Source organism: Ochlerotatus camptorhynchus, unplaced genomic scaffold (genome assembly GCF_037179485.1).
Source record: "Ochlerotatus camptorhynchus isolate MF236.1 unplaced genomic scaffold, CSIRO-AGI_Acam_v1.1 ptg000307l, whole genome shotgun sequence".
NCBI classification, from domain to species: Eukaryota; Metazoa; Arthropoda; class Insecta; order Diptera; family Culicidae; genus Ochlerotatus; species Ochlerotatus camptorhynchus.
The window spans coordinates 489,052-504,730 of NW_027040795.1; the positions used below are offsets into that span (position 1 = coordinate 489,052).

General features: G+C 40.2%; 1 protein-coding gene across 4 annotated transcripts in view; it reads left to right on the forward strand.

Moving 5' to 3' along the window:
• Positions 1–15,679, forward strand: part of Dll (Distal-less) — a 206,531-nt gene that overhangs the window by 73,996 nt on the left and 116,856 nt on the right. For all 4 annotated transcript variants that reach the window (XM_065229094.1, XM_065229092.1, XM_065229095.1 and 1 more), the window contains exon 3: positions 3,873–4,063. In XM_065229094.1, coding sequence (XP_065085166.1) covers positions 3,873–4,063 — 191 coding nt within the window. The remainder of the gene's footprint in view (positions 1–3,872; positions 4,064–15,679) is intronic.

Genomic DNA, 15,679 nt, shown 5'->3' on the forward strand with positions numbered 1-15,679 from the left:
GAAAAAAAAATTATTTAAAGCGTTACGTCTGTTTGTCTGTGGTTTGGGTGTATGTAAATGTTAAGGGCTTAAGACTTAATCTTAGTCCGGATAAGTTCTGTTCTTGGTATGTTGCGAGGATTCTGGGGGTCAGTATGAAGAACCTTGTTGATGGTTACAGAGGGCTTCACAGACTGGTTTGAAGGATGTCTTGATCAGCCATAAGGATTTTTAGAGACGGGTTTAATTAACTTTTTCGACAAATGATCTTGAAGGTTCAAAGGACTGCGAGGTAACGAATTCTTTGTCTAATAATCTTTTAGAACATATCTATAGTAACTCTGATTGGGGACTGCAGAAGATATGGCAGGTGCGTAGAACTTCAATAGTAAGTCAACATTCATTTCAGAACAAGTTCAGAGAAACCTGCGGTTCTGCTAATTCCGTGTAATTATCCTACGTTCTCTGAACTCCCGTACCCCTTAAGACTTATGTATTTCATCACAAAGTTTGTTTTTCTTGTCTTAGAAGTCACCGTCAATCTAAGATTATGTTTTAAAGTTCACATATCTTCCACCATTCAGAAATCCTCTAGCTATCGTGATTAATTCTGATTTTGAATTAATCTGCATTTGTACTAAAAATCCCTGGCAGTTATTTAAAACGGCTCATTTGGTTCAGTTATTTGATGATCTTGGAGAACATGTTTGGATACGCCAATGGCAAATTTAGACTATCGAAAATCCGATGAAGTTCTGATTCTGGATCCGAGTCTGGTCTAGGTCATGTTAGAAAGTCTTCTGGAGACGGTTTGAATATTACTTGTGATGACAACTTTAATTTCACATAAATCAGTACATTACATGAAATTTTGCTTACAAAGGGCAGTCGTATACACTATTTGCAGTATTACATTCAATATCTCAAAACGTTACTCGATTTATAATGTAAACTTGTATGATATGTAACGCTCCTTTTATGTGCATCATATTGAACAGCAATTTACACTACTTTTTCGAATTGTGTAGGGATTTCAGTAGTGAGTTCAATCAATCAAGAATTGTGATTGTAGAAGTTCACGGAGATGTTTTGAAAATTTCTAGGAAGCCCTCTACAATGTTGAAGTGCCGTAGATTTTTCTTTTATGTGATTTGAGGTTTCAGGGGACGTTGAGAGGAAATCAGGAGCACTTTAAAGGATATTTTTAATAGATTAGAATTCGTGAATATTAACATAATACGTATTTCGAATTATAATAAAGTAGCTGAACAACTAAAGAAACTCCAAAACTATTAAAAAATTTCAATTTCAGTTTTGCATGGTCTATTTAAAAGATTTCATATTTTAGAGTTTGGCTTTTTAGGACTGTTTCGTCATGTCAGCAAGTTCAACAGCATTTTGACGCTTATTTGTAACGTTGGTGATTCGAAGGTTCTTTTTAGTATTTTTGGGGCAATATTGACGTTTTAGTTGTTGAATTTATTACGGTTTGTCATTTTCTAAAGCTTTTTTTGTAATAATATTATCTCTGGATCAAAATTAGACCTCGACCGACTTTGGTTTTTTTTAAATTGCACCCCTCATGTTGCCTTAAAAAAATGGTATGTTAGATTTAAACTTATGGAAACTGACATCCAATTAATGACTATTAGGGTGTTCAACACAGATGAGGCTGGTGAGCTGTATGTTTTTTTGGAACGAGGATGACGCGCTTGGCATAGATGGCCGACAGTGGCTCACGACGAGCTACTGAATCCGATCAGTAGCGGTGCGGCTTCATCCTCCTTCTTCGGTGAATCGAAGGATCTTGAGGGCAGACTTCATAGCTAGCTGCTTCCGGGAAGTTTTTCTTTGTGTACTGCTGCTGCTGATAATGGACACCACCATACGTTGTGGTTGAATAAGCACCGTTCGGCGATACCGGATGGAATTTGAATTTGAATCTGAGTTAGGAAAAGCGCTTTTTGTAGGAAATCGGTGATAATTTTGATACCATTGCAACAGTTGGACATTTGTGTAATGTTTAACAGTGACCTATTTAAAAATGATAAAGTGTTCACTTTAAAAGATTTGTAGAAAAAATTTCAATCGATTGGCTTGTTTAGAATTAAATTCCATCCGCTATTGATAGAGTTATAAGTGGTCAAAACCTGACCACTTTTCGTAATGCGGTCGATTTTGTTTTTTTGAAGTTGCACCTCTCATACGTTGCCGAAAGACGTAATCCTACGTCAAAAAGGAGTTTGGTATATAAGCTGGCATTGAGACCACGAGCCTCTGCTCAGTAAGCAAAAACGATCACTACTAGAGCACCAAGATCCTTACATCACATCAAAACACTGTGACCAACGATTTCGATCTCACTTTTCTCAAAGTGGGTCGCATCCAACTAAAGTTAGATACCAAGGCTGAAATACTCTTTTTAAAAGTCAGAGTACCAAGGCTGCAAACTGCGTGTCAATGCTGTGACACAGCACCGAGAGCGAGCTCACAGCATCGACACGAAGTCTGCCGGCTTGGTACTCTGAGCGTTAATAAAGAAAACTAGCTCTCTAACTAAACATGGAGTACCACTGCTCTAGGCTTGCACAAGAAGTCCACGATATTTTCTTTGGGAGTCCTTACTTACTTTCCTTTGGTCTACTCTACTGGATGTGCTCTAGCTTCCTATCAACTTACTTACAAAACCCTTTTCAGCTTGTAAGGAAAGTCCTCTGATGTTGCTCTGAAAGTTTGCTGTAGTTGCTCGGGAAGTAGATTTATCCTGTCTTTGAAGTAGGTATTCTAAACATGCTAATAATGTCATCTGAACTCGAATTCGCTGAAACGCCCTCCAACTCTACCAAGGAAATCTATAATGCCCTCTTAACATTCCTGAGATATCCGCTTAACCTGATCAGATAGATTCACGGACTTGCTTGAGTCTTCGTAGTACGCTAGTACGTTTTTTCTAAAGGTTTCTAGATGTTCCTTTTCTCTTGCTAAGAAAATCATTTGTAAGCAAAAACGGTTTGAAGTTAGAATGGTCCCAGCTAAGGACTATAGACAGTACGCTTGATATGGTGTCTCCTTTTTTGCCAAGCCGAAGACAGCCGGTTTGATTCACCCGGTCAAGGAAATCTTTCGGGTTGGACATTTCCTCGACTTCCATGGGCATAGAGTATCATTGTGCTTGCCACAAAATATACACATTCATGCATTAGTTGGCATACTTAGAAAGCACTTTCTTAATAACTGAGGATGCGCATCTAGAACACTTATTTGAAAACCGGCAAAACGCTCGTCAAATAAGTGTAAAAAGTCTAGAAGAAAAGAATGTCTTGCTTATTTCAGAGCATTCCAAATTTGTCCCGATTTTATATTTCATCTGAACCAGATTTCCTTGAAACTGACCTGGTTGGGTGTAAATGATTGACACGCGATTGAATTTCTATCAATCAACAACGCACATCCCTCTTCAAGTCTAAAAAGGTATATATTCAAACACCCGACTAGTAAAAGTCAGTAACAGCAGTCATTGTTCCCAAGATACTGCTTATGTTAAATTTTGTAACTTTGTTCATAGAATTTTCGCTTGGCTATTGACGCTCTTCAATGAATATTCAAGACGTTAACCACTGGAACTAGAACCACGATGAAGACCTTGATGGCTTCGGATTCAAGCTCTCCATTCCTGTATCGAAAAACTAGGTCAGACGCCTCTGCGTTTGATCAATAAAGCACACGCATCATATGCAAACTGTACAACTTTGTTGCACCCATAGACCACCACAACCAGTGGCAGTGCAATTAAATCCTTTCGGGGCACTTCTGCCAACCTTTTCGCCCCATGTCCCCATCACATCACATGTATAAATAATAATTGTTCTATTCCACTGTATCTAATTTTTCAGATTTCCTCTCGGACAAAATCGAAGACACCGGCCTGCGGGTAAACGGTAAGGGCAAGAAAATGCGCAAACCCCGCACCATCTACAGTTCCCTACAGCTGCAGCAGCTCAACCGAAGATTTCAACGAACGCAGTACCTAGCATTACCGGAGCGGGCGGAACTGGCGGCCAGCCTCGGGCTGACGCAAACGCAAGTAAGTTTCGTCCCCTTCCCTGACATTCGAAGCAGAGAAAACCATAATCCTGGGAGAAGATGTACGAGATCCCCGTTGCAGCGTGTCCTTGATCGTAATTCGATTAAATCGCAGAATAAATATTTTGATTGTTCTCTCTATTTTCGGGGGGAATGCAAAAACAGCGCATTCCCATTATTAGATTTATTAAGGCACAAATCAAAATCGACATAATATGACTAATTTGATTTGGTCGACCCCCTGCCTACCCGCTGTTGATAGGGGGTGCCATTCCCATTTTGTGGTTCCACAAAATTTGTGAATTTTCCCGCCCGAGCAGCAGCAGTCGTCGTTTTCTTTTCAACAGAGACACCGCATTTTTCTCGATTAGCTTTTTAAACTTGAGCTTCCCCCGAGTTCCATATCACTCAATCAATGTCCTGCCGTGACTGTTGTGACGTGGCATGAGCGGCTCTGGCGGACGGGGCGGGGGAGAGTGGTTGGTAAACAACTGCTTCTACTGCTGCCGGCACACAGTTGGAGGTCTTACACTTGAGTTTTTCTCACCCCTCTCTACTACAGGGGTGGACGGGGTGGAAAGTATGGTTTTAGGGTAGGATGTTATTCCAGAGCAGAGCAGAAAGGAAAAATCAACCAGGGCAGACAAAAAACTTGACTTTTATATGAATTTAACATGACATCGGGCGATTGGATCGGTGTGGTTGGTTGGTTGAGAACTGAAGGACCTTCCCCTCACTACTGCTAAATACCACATTTTGGTGTTCCTCGGTATTTGGGGTTTTCATTGTTTGATTTTTCGGGAGGGAAATGCTCCGAAAAAACCCAAGCCAATTAGGTTGCATTAAGGCTGTCTGTGAGTGTTCGGGCTGAACTCTGTTTTGGTTCCAGATTGGAGTGGGAAATCAGTTATTCACGCGATGATTCGGTGTTTCCGTTCTTTTTTGGAAATTCAATTCCAGAATATTTGAATGGGGTTGGGAGTTGGGGTTTGAATATGGCATTTTCATACCGAGGGTGAAAAGTTTCGTACGTTTAACATTTTGAGCTATGGGTTTCCTAGCGTTCTTAATCTTATTTCTTAAAATTTATCTTTTGTTGGATTCAAAGACTTCACGTTGAAGTCATCAAGAAGACCCAAGCCGTCTGGTTTCTTGATTCCGGGTCGTAAAACTTGCATCACAAGTTAATCTTTTCCTCTGCCGACTCAAACACTCAATCAACCAGTTAAGCAGTAGGTACCGCATTTCACCACAACACCAAGCTGTCAGTTTTCATCGCACACAAGCGCTGCTCTCTCGATTGTGTACTGTATCGGGTTCCGATTTGATCTCCCCTCTTCCATGCATCCAAAACAGCCGACGAACCGCTTGAGCCAAAACAAATTGAATTAACCAAACTCCCGCCCACCGTCAATAAATTCAAATTAAAAACAAAAGAGGAAAGCAAACCCCCTTCCCCTCCCGGTACCGACTTTCCGACTACATGGTGCTTAAAGTAAGGGACGGGACGACGGATGGAAAGTTTCAACCGACGACGACGACGACGACGCAACGCGTTTCGAAATTTGAATAATCATCTTCATCAGTCCGCGATGAAGCCGATGATGCCGATGTTGGAGGATTTGGTAGGATTTCAATTGATAACGCGTCGTCGTTAACGAAGGGGCTGGTTTGTCCGTGCCATGGCGAAAGCAGGTCGCGTCTCACATTTAGCCCGATGATAAATGTACTGTTGTGGCATTGCACCCCGGAATAATTTAGTGCCGACGTTGAATCTCGGTTCCAATCTCCGAATGCAAACACAGTGCGCAGTCAGTGTGCGTAGGTGTTTGTTTCATGTTCCCAATCGTACACGGGGTGCTCGGAGCGGTAGCGGCTGCACACTGCTTAGCTACTTTGCTACCAGCTAATTCAATTTAATCCAATAAAGCGTCGAGTGTCTCAGGAAGCGTTAAAAATGAGCCCATGTCAGACCGAATGTGGGGTTAAATTAATTTAAATTAACGATCGATACGACCGTCGTCGTCGTCTTCGTTGCTCGCTACACCAATCAGAAGCCGTAGCTGCACGGTGGGAAGACAACTCTCGCACTCTTTGTTCACGATTGTCGTCGCTCGGTCTCTCTTTCCTCGAGATGACAGCCGTTTTGTATTCATATCTGTAGATCTTGGAGGATCGGATACGCTACCCAGGCCGGTGAGGTCGTGAGGAGGAGAATGGGACCGCCATTTTCTTCCAGAAGCGTAAACAACTTTTGTTTTAGCGTGAGAAAAGCACATTCATTTTCACGACCCTGCTGCGGTAGAGGAGTTCCATGTTCAAATCTATAGCTTTGGATCTCCCTAAAGACCCGATGTGGAACATGGCGGCGGTGGTGGTGGCAATTTGGAGGTGAAGAAGAAATGCCTAAAACGGTTCTGCTGCCGGTTTATCGTGGGTCGTTGGTGCAGCGGAATTACGTAAGATAAATGTTTGCATATGGGAACGATTGGTGGTAGCAGCAGAGTGGTGCCATTTGTATATGGTTAGGGCAAAAGTTGCTAGGTTAGATTTGCTGCATAATGTAGTTTGGATGGGCAATACCAGTCCAGTTGACTATATGTAATTGCATGAATTTTGATTGAAATCTATTTGAGATACGGTTATAGCTAATACTTTTTTTCGTTTATAGGAAAGATGGCCCTTCCATGTTTGGTTTAGGTTTCAAAGTAATCTTAAGTGGCAGAGTGCGCAATGCGACATCCAATGCTCGGATCATCCAGGTATCTTCAAGAAGCACATGCACAGGCTACAGCACAACATAATGTTGTGCTGTGAGCTTTTACACGGCCAATGAGAACAACCCACATTTGAGTCTGGTTTACTCATAACAGCCAAAAGTGTAGGAAATCAGCGATAAGTAAATTGGAAAACCTCAAAAATCTGCCGGAAAATGAGATAGATTGACTACAATTTTACTCAATCTAGGAGTACTACCAATAGACTAAAGGAATCCAATCTTTACTTTTCTCATATTCGGGATTTTGACGTAGGACGGCAAAAAAACCTAAATCGACCGCGTTACAAAAAGTGGTCAGGTTTTGACTACTTATAACTCTGTCAATAGCGGATGGATTTTCATTCTAAACTAGCCAATCGATTAGAATTTTTCTACAAATCTGCTAAAAATGAAAACTTTATCATTTTCCAATAGGTCACTATTGAAAATTACACTAATGACCAACGGTTGCAGCCCAAGTAACATTGCAAGTTTTATTAAGGTTTTAAAGCACTCTACAAGTTTAAATCATGGTCTACAGAATCCTCATAAAACCCAAAATGATACTTGGGAATGGTGATCAAAACTATTACCGGTTGCCAGCAAAAAGCGATTTCCCTAATACAATCGCCGAATATTGATACCGAGCATGAAATCTTACGTCAAATCTACGGTCGTGTCTTGGATACAACCTTTTGCTTTTTTTTCTGAAACAAACCAGGGAATCCTAGAAAAACATAAGGCAAATTTACTCATCGCTGAGTTCCTGCACTTTGTTCGATTTATGAGTAAAATATACTCAAATTTTGGCCGTTATCATTGTCCGTGAAGACTTCTGGTTGGATTTTTTTCAGAGCAAGGGCCCAGATCCAAACACCAAATTTGAGAGACGTGCGATGTGCAGAAGTGAGCCCAAATACATACAGTTCTGTGAAGTTTAAAGCATATTAAAATGTAAACAACTTCACAATCGATTGAAACGAAAACGGAAGCTATGAATACGCAATATTAAAACGATGGAATGCTCCATAAATCTTGTAAAAATGCTCCTTCACTGCGTAGCTACTCAAATTTACGTCGTTCCGCTCCTCTGACTAAAGAAAACACGGGGAGGGCAGTAAATCTGACTAGCACGTAAAGGCGCATTTTTCCATGTTTTAGGAGGACCATTTTCTCAAACGAAAACCACGCTTGGGATGATATTTTCTGGGAACGATTATAATACAGGAAGTCCCCAAATGCCGCGGTGGTCCACCCACCACAATTTCTCGGCTGTCCTCCATGCAATTGGGTTCTTTAACTTCGAAAAAATATACCGATTTTTATACATCATCTGATAGAGCTTCGCTTTCTGTACACAACCATATTTTTAACGATCCTGTAGGCATTCATTTCGATTTTTAAATCAAGATTTAAATTTTTGATAGTTGACACTAAATCTATTCGTTGACAGCTCACTCCCATACAAAGTCCCACCAAGGGGCGCTAAAATGATGACTTTCAAGTACAAAACATCAAATGTCTAAAACCAGAAAAAAGCACTAGGACGACTCTCTTGCCGAATGAACCAATTGGCAAATCTTTGTTGGAACTTGGCCATACCCACTCGTTCCCAACCTTTGACATTGGCGCACTCGACTGTAGGTGAAAGTTTCCCCTATCCGATGATGGTGTTGGTTTGCTTGGGTGGTCTTTGCTTTGTGAGTAAAGGGCTTTGGAACGGTTTGTTTACAAATGCTGATGGGCCCTTTTCTATTGTTGATCCAGATTTGATTTCTCATCAAAATACAGTACGAAAGCGGCTCTTCAAAATGATGTCTAAGACAAAGTTGTAGAAACCAAAACAGGTGAATATATAAACAAGAACGATCTCACCAAATGAACGACGGTTGAAGCAAAAACTTGGAAGACCGTTGCATCTCCTAGTTCTAGCTCAACACTTCAAACCATTCCTTCGGATCTTCATTGAAACTCTTGCACAATCCGCCTCCAATCGAATCAGAATCATCGGGCCAGCTTGCCAACCGCCTAATAACAGTTCTGACGAAAAGGATGCTGATAAAAAAAAAACACTTCGAAATGCATTTTAACCGATCACTTGCACTTGCTTTGCACTTAAGTTCTTTTCTAGAACTAGGCTATCGAGTGGCACAATGTTTTCCTTTTAAAAACGCGTAGGTACTCAGATTTACTGTTCTGTTTGTGTTTTTTTAGTCAGGAGAGTGGAGCGCCGGACAAGCTCCTAGAATGAGCTTCTTAACAGAAAGCTTCTAAAAGAGGTTCTAAAAGAAGCTTCTTTAGGAATCTGCTTGCCCTACTAAAAAAACGACCAGGCAGTGAATCTGAGTAGCGTCGCAGTAAATGGGCCATTTTCAACGGTTTATGTAGCATGTCATAGTTTCAGTGGTACGTTTACATAGCTGCCGTCATAGCATATATATTTGTCCATTAGATGATTTAAAATGAGAAAAGGGCAGATCTTACCCTGGCTTCCAGAAGTAAAAACTGAGCAGCTACACGCAAATGCAAATTTTCATGCAAATCGGAGGTAGTCGTAACTGATCATTTCGTCAGTTGTGAAGAATTGATCAGTTGCGACCATCTCCGATTTGCATGAAAAATTGCATAGTATATTTTTCATGAATAATCATTCACGTTTGAGTTAAAATTAGACCATTTTTAATTATGAAAAACTTTTGAAAATGAAGTTTTTTATATTTTTCTATTAAATCATTCAATGAAAAGTAGTTGAAAAAAAAATTTTTTTGCGGAAAAAAATCTAGGAAAACAGTTATTTAAAAAAAAATTAACCTTGGAATTCTATCAAACCCATGAAGATACATGAACTCAAGGGGCTGTATGGATGGTCCTTAAGGTAATTGGAAATCTTCTAAAACATCTATTAAACTATCAGACCTTCAAGTGCTTCTGAAACAACACTTAGTATTCTTTTTGGATTATATTTCACATTAATTTATTTCAAAGGCTCAATGGGAACCAAGATTTCAATTTTGTAACTTCGAAAATCTTCTTCAATTTAAATTGACTACGAATGAGATCAAATCCTAGCGATCTTCTCGTTTTTTTTTAAATAAATATGACCTTAAATGGACTAGGGTTTTGATCTTATCGAGAATTGTCAATAGCTATGGAACAGAAGTGCCATCCAAGTATTACATTAGGAGTTCAACTGGCTGTCAAATGATGGGCGGCAATGAGTCTCATCGTCCCAAAAAATAATCGAAACTCCGAATAATTCCATTGGCCTCAAAACTACAAAAAAAAAACTTCAACTAAAAGAAATAGAAACCCCAGAGCATTATGAACCGCAAGAACTGTTAGAACCCTCTAGAAATTTCTGAACCTTCAGCAATTCTTATAAGTTCTGAGAACTCTGAATATCTGAGATCTTTGAAAGCTTCCTCACCTTCGGGAACTTAGTATCGAGGAATTTTACCCAATTTATATTTTCGGAATTCCAAGATCACCGATAACATGTGAAACATCCGCTACTCAGCAAGTTCCAAATGTTCGGAAAACTTCTGGAACTTGAGAACCCGAATGATTATATTGAAATAATTTTTCTTCAATTCGCTATAAAAAGCACACGCCACTTTAAAAACGATCTGCTCAAATTGCGGTTTGTCCTACTCGTAAGCTGTCGTCTTTGTGAAAATCAACATTAGACGTTTAGGAATTCCTAAAAATATCGAGATCTTACAAAACATCCAGTGACTCTCATGCACAGTGGGCGGAGATGGCAGAATCACAAACTTGATTGAATTGATCAAAAAACTGTGTTCAGAGGAAATGTTTAAATCGCCCACAACACTACAATTAAAAAAAAATTAACACTTTGTTCTACTTTGAAAAAAAAAACTTAACTTTTTCCGCATATTTATAGAACTGCTCACAATATGAAACTTTGTTGGAAACACCAATTTTCTATGTCTAAAAGTTTCAGAAATAAGGACCGTTTTTTTTATGGTTACATGAAAACAAAATTTTAACCGTAGAGAACGGTCCATATCTTCAAAACTATTAGACACATAAAACTTGTGTTTTCATCACAGTTTCATGTTTTGAATAGTTCTACAACTTTTCCCAAAAAAAAGGAACGTCTATTCTCTGTACGGGAAAAAATAGGTTTTAATTATTTTTTTCATAGTAAACCATGATACATTTTTAAATTATAGGATTGTGGGCGATGTGAAAAATTCTCCTGAAAACCCTTTTTTGATTAGGCCAATAATTTATGCACAATTCAATTAGGTTGTAATTTTGCCATCACCCTCCACTGTATCATGGCTCCAGGACCATCTCAATCTCCAAAAATCCTTAGACTTCTAAGGATCTGCACACAATTCTGGAACATTACGACTTCAACACTTCAGTAATCCTTCGAATTTCTGGGAACTCCGACCCTCCGAGAACTTTCAAAATTTCCAACAAAACCCCTGGAACATGAAGAATCACAAAAGATCTCAGAACTCCTGGAGCATTGTTCTAGATTTTTTTTTTCTTGAGATGTGAACTAGCTTCAAACCCTAGTAGCACACTTGTTGCAAATCGGTTGTAGAAACTTGTCTTCGACTTATTTCAGGTTGCTGCAGCTTTTAGTCACGGAAGTCGGCTTTAATCGACTGTAATGCACACAAAATAATATACACAAATAAATCAGATTTCTTCCCCAACAAATGATTAATGCTTCCAACGCAAACAAAAATGAATTATGGTGGGCCACCGAAAAATTGCCTCCTCCCTCCCTACCAGCGCTCTATGTGTGCAATAAGACACTGGGACCCCCACTGACCTTAACACAATTTATCAAAACCGTACCCCCGGCACTGATGGATCCACTCAGTTGACTGCTGTGGAGCAGCATCCCAAGCCATCCCGTCCCGTGGAGCACTTCATTAAACCTATCTCAACTGGAGCCAGAAATATGACCCGGATAGTAGCCACATACCCAATCGCTCCCAAGCATTCCCAAGTCCATATCGATGATGCAGAGTGCGAATCTCTGAGCAAAAGCGAGAACTCCAAACAGCAGCTACAGCCAACCTACAACGACCGCATAGCTATATAATTGAAGCAATTATATTTGATGATAAATTGATTTTTCAACTGTCCGAGGTTCGACTTAGTTCGGTAGCCAAAGTGACAGCCTCGTGAACGCTGTGAATAATGAGGGTATTGTGGGGCAGATAAAAAAAAACAGACCCACAACCATATTGGGCTGCTTGCCTGGGCTTGGTGCTGTGACGTCACGGCGTAGCGTGACTTGACATGTGTGTCTGCTATTCTCCCGTTTCCCTCGCTGTCAACCCGATCAGATCGGAACGATTTTTACTCAATCATTTTAGGAGGTCCTGTTAGTGCGCTAATTTGATCTCTTCGCAACGAGAAAGTCCTATTGAAAATTAATGACTTTACTAATGCGCTCGCACCCATCCTGGGTGCGTTGACAAGTGTAGACTTCATTACGGGACACATTTAGTGCGCATAATTTCGCACCCAAAATACTTACGCTCGGGAGCTGATCCGAGCAGGTTGCCCGTTTTCGTATTCTGCTTCAACAGGCTCTCGCGGCTTCGTTAATTGGAGCGATAATAGCGCGGGCAATTAATTTCAGTACCCGTGTAATAGCAGTGCATTTATCATTCATCCACTTTGTAGTCGTCGTCGTCGTCGTCGTCGTCGTCGTCGTCGTCAGAACACACATCAGAGACGCACTCAACTCGACGCTCATTGTTGTCATCGGTCGACAATTACCCGAAAAAGAGTTCGGTATGCTGTGGTCGGGTTTTGTACGGAGCACCTTTAGTAGGTATGTATATTCCTCCCAACTAGTAGACGGCAGCCCGAGCAAATTGAATTATAATTTTCACCAACCAGCCAACGACGACGGGTGTGCATAATTCCAGTGTGTCTATTATTCAGCAAATTGATGACTGTGGGCTTGAGTAGCTTGAGGTAAGACATTGCAGAGAATAGAGAGACACATTGGGTGATAATTTGCCGCTGCCGTGAAACCACGAAACTATCATCATGAGAGCGGGCGCGAACGCAGCTTAAACCAGAAGCTGAACTGGTTCAATTTATGTTGCTCTGGCAGGAGTAGGTAGCCGGGGTCTGGTAATTGGGTAATTGTAACAATCATAATCGAGTAATTTTTATTTACCCATGGTGTGTGGTCAGGCGCTCCCATCTCTAAACAGCAGCGGAATCGTATGAATCATAAGTACTGAAGTGTGTTACGGGGTGTGAAATTAGTGCTCCCTGATGAACTAGCCGAGGATGGTTTGACCTAAGGATAATTACTTCGTTTTATTTTTACTTTCGTATAATTGATGTCCACAAATAGAATGTGCGTGTCTGACGCACTGAAAACATGTGTGTGGACGAAATGTCAGGTTTGAAGACATGTCTATAATTCAAAACCTTTCAAAACTCCTGCAAATCAAGACAGTTGACTAAACTTGCAGAAAATCTGGAGCTCCGGATGATTTCATTATTTAAAAAAAGAACTCCTCATGGAGTTGCTGGGTAGTACTGAAGTACCGGAAATCATGCAAGTCTCACATGTTTAGAGTAGTCCTTAAGTGACGGAGTTTCTTTGATTTATTTTCCAGCTCAGGAAGGTGCAGAAGTTGGTACTTTGTAAGTTTTAAGAAATTCAGGCACCTTCAAAAATTCTCAAAACTCCAGCAAATCAAGACACTTAGAGAGCCCAGGGAACTCACAATACACTTTGAGAGCTCACGTAGCACTCCTGGATCTTCGGAAACTTCCAGTACCGTAAGGCGGGGTGACATTGGGTCTAGGGTGTGACATTGCGCCAAAATTGTAAAAAAGTATTGATACAATTATCTTGAATATACAGAAAATGATTACTAGAACATGTTCCTTGAACTCCTGTAGTAAAGTGTAGGAAAAAGTAACCAGTTGTTTTATTTAAATAGTGCTGCAATGTTATGTGTCAAATAGTATCAAAAACACGTTTTTAAAACTGTCCACATGTTAGCAAAAGTTTGAACATACTTTTATGTGGATAGATGAGGGTTACACACGATCTTTGGCCATACATGCGAAGTACATTGTGATCATATCCAAGCGTGCTCCAAATAGCTACGATACATTAACATATTTTAAGATATTTTAATCAAATTTATGTTTTGGCCCAACACACCCCATATAAGGTTTTTTATTGGTCTATTTTTCAATTAATTTTAGTAGGATGAGATATCATTTTCAATCAACCACTTCCATGACAGACGTAAATATATCATACTAGCTTAGTGTGCCCGGACTTGCTCGAGATTCAATATTAGCTTGAGTTTATGCGCCGATTAAAAAAAAAAAGCATGCTATATTGCACGTATCCCCCACCCCCATCTTATATAGGGGACTACCCCCTATGACCATCTCCTTATACCTGCACATGCCAAATTTGGTTCCAGTTGTTTGATTAGTTCTCGAGTTATGCAGACATTTCTGTTTCATTTGTATGGGAGCCCTCATCTTACAGAGGATGGGGGTCTCAAACCATCATAAGAACCTTTCCTCCTGCATACAAATTTTCACACCAATCGGTTCAGTAGTTTCCGAGTCTATAAGGGTCAGACAGACAGACAGACAGACAGGACAGACAGACAGGACAGACATGACAGACAGGATAGACAGGACAGACAGGGCAGACAGGGCAGACAGGCAGACAGGGAAGACAGGGTAGACAAGACACCCAAGTAACACATAAAACATCTTTTTGAAAAAGAATTAGAACGGCTTGTTGTATAAATGTATTATAAGAGATGCAGAAAACATCCCACGTAATATATGTTTTTTCATACTTCTTTGATTCAACATTTTCCAAAATAGTTTTCTTTTGCTTTTATCTTTAAATGTTATTTGAACGTGCATCTTACTGTTTTAATACCACTATAAAACTTGTCGTATACAAAATCAATCCAGATTGACGTAAACATTGACGGTGCCTTTGAGCCGGACTGTCTCTTCATGCAGTGATTGACAGTTTCTTATGAGGTATTCGGAGGTTTGTTATAAAGAAAGTTGAAAATACTTTGTTATAACATCTCATAAATTAATAAAACTGAAAATGTGCAGGTTGTCTTATAAGGAGTTGAAAATTCGTTTAAATAACATTCTGGCAATTAGATGTACGCTTTGCTACTAACAAAAAGTCTTCATGACGGATCGAAGGCGTGATGAACGAGAGAAAAATTTTCATGCCATTGGCAAGAACATGATAGATTCTTATAACAAACCTTTCATCAAGCGGTGTTGGTCTAGTTAGGTAGAAACAAGTCTACGACGCCAAGGACCAGTGATCGAATCCCATGCTCAAGTTTTTTTTATTGTTTTTTTTTTGTCGCTGGTTTTTATGATGTTTCCAAAACATGTTATAAGACCAGTATTTAGTTGTATAAGCTCCGCGTCTTGCGCTTTTTAGGTTGTATAAATGTATTAAATGATGTATATTAAAGTACTAGTGATTCTTTGCGTTAGTCATTACAAAGTATTTGCCACTTCTTTATGACAAGCCGTGTTGCTTGGGCAGACAGGACATACAGGACAGACAGGACAGACAGGACAGACAGGACAGACAGGACAGACAGGACAGACAGGACAGACAGGACAGACAGGACAGACAGGACAGACAGGACAGACAGGACAGACAGAACAGACAGAACAGACAGAACAGACAGGACAGACAGGACAGACAGGACTGACAGAACAGACAGGACAGACAGGACAGGCAGGACAGGCAGGACAGACAGGGCAGGCAGGACAGACAGGACAGACAGGACAGACAGGACATACAGAACAGACAGAACA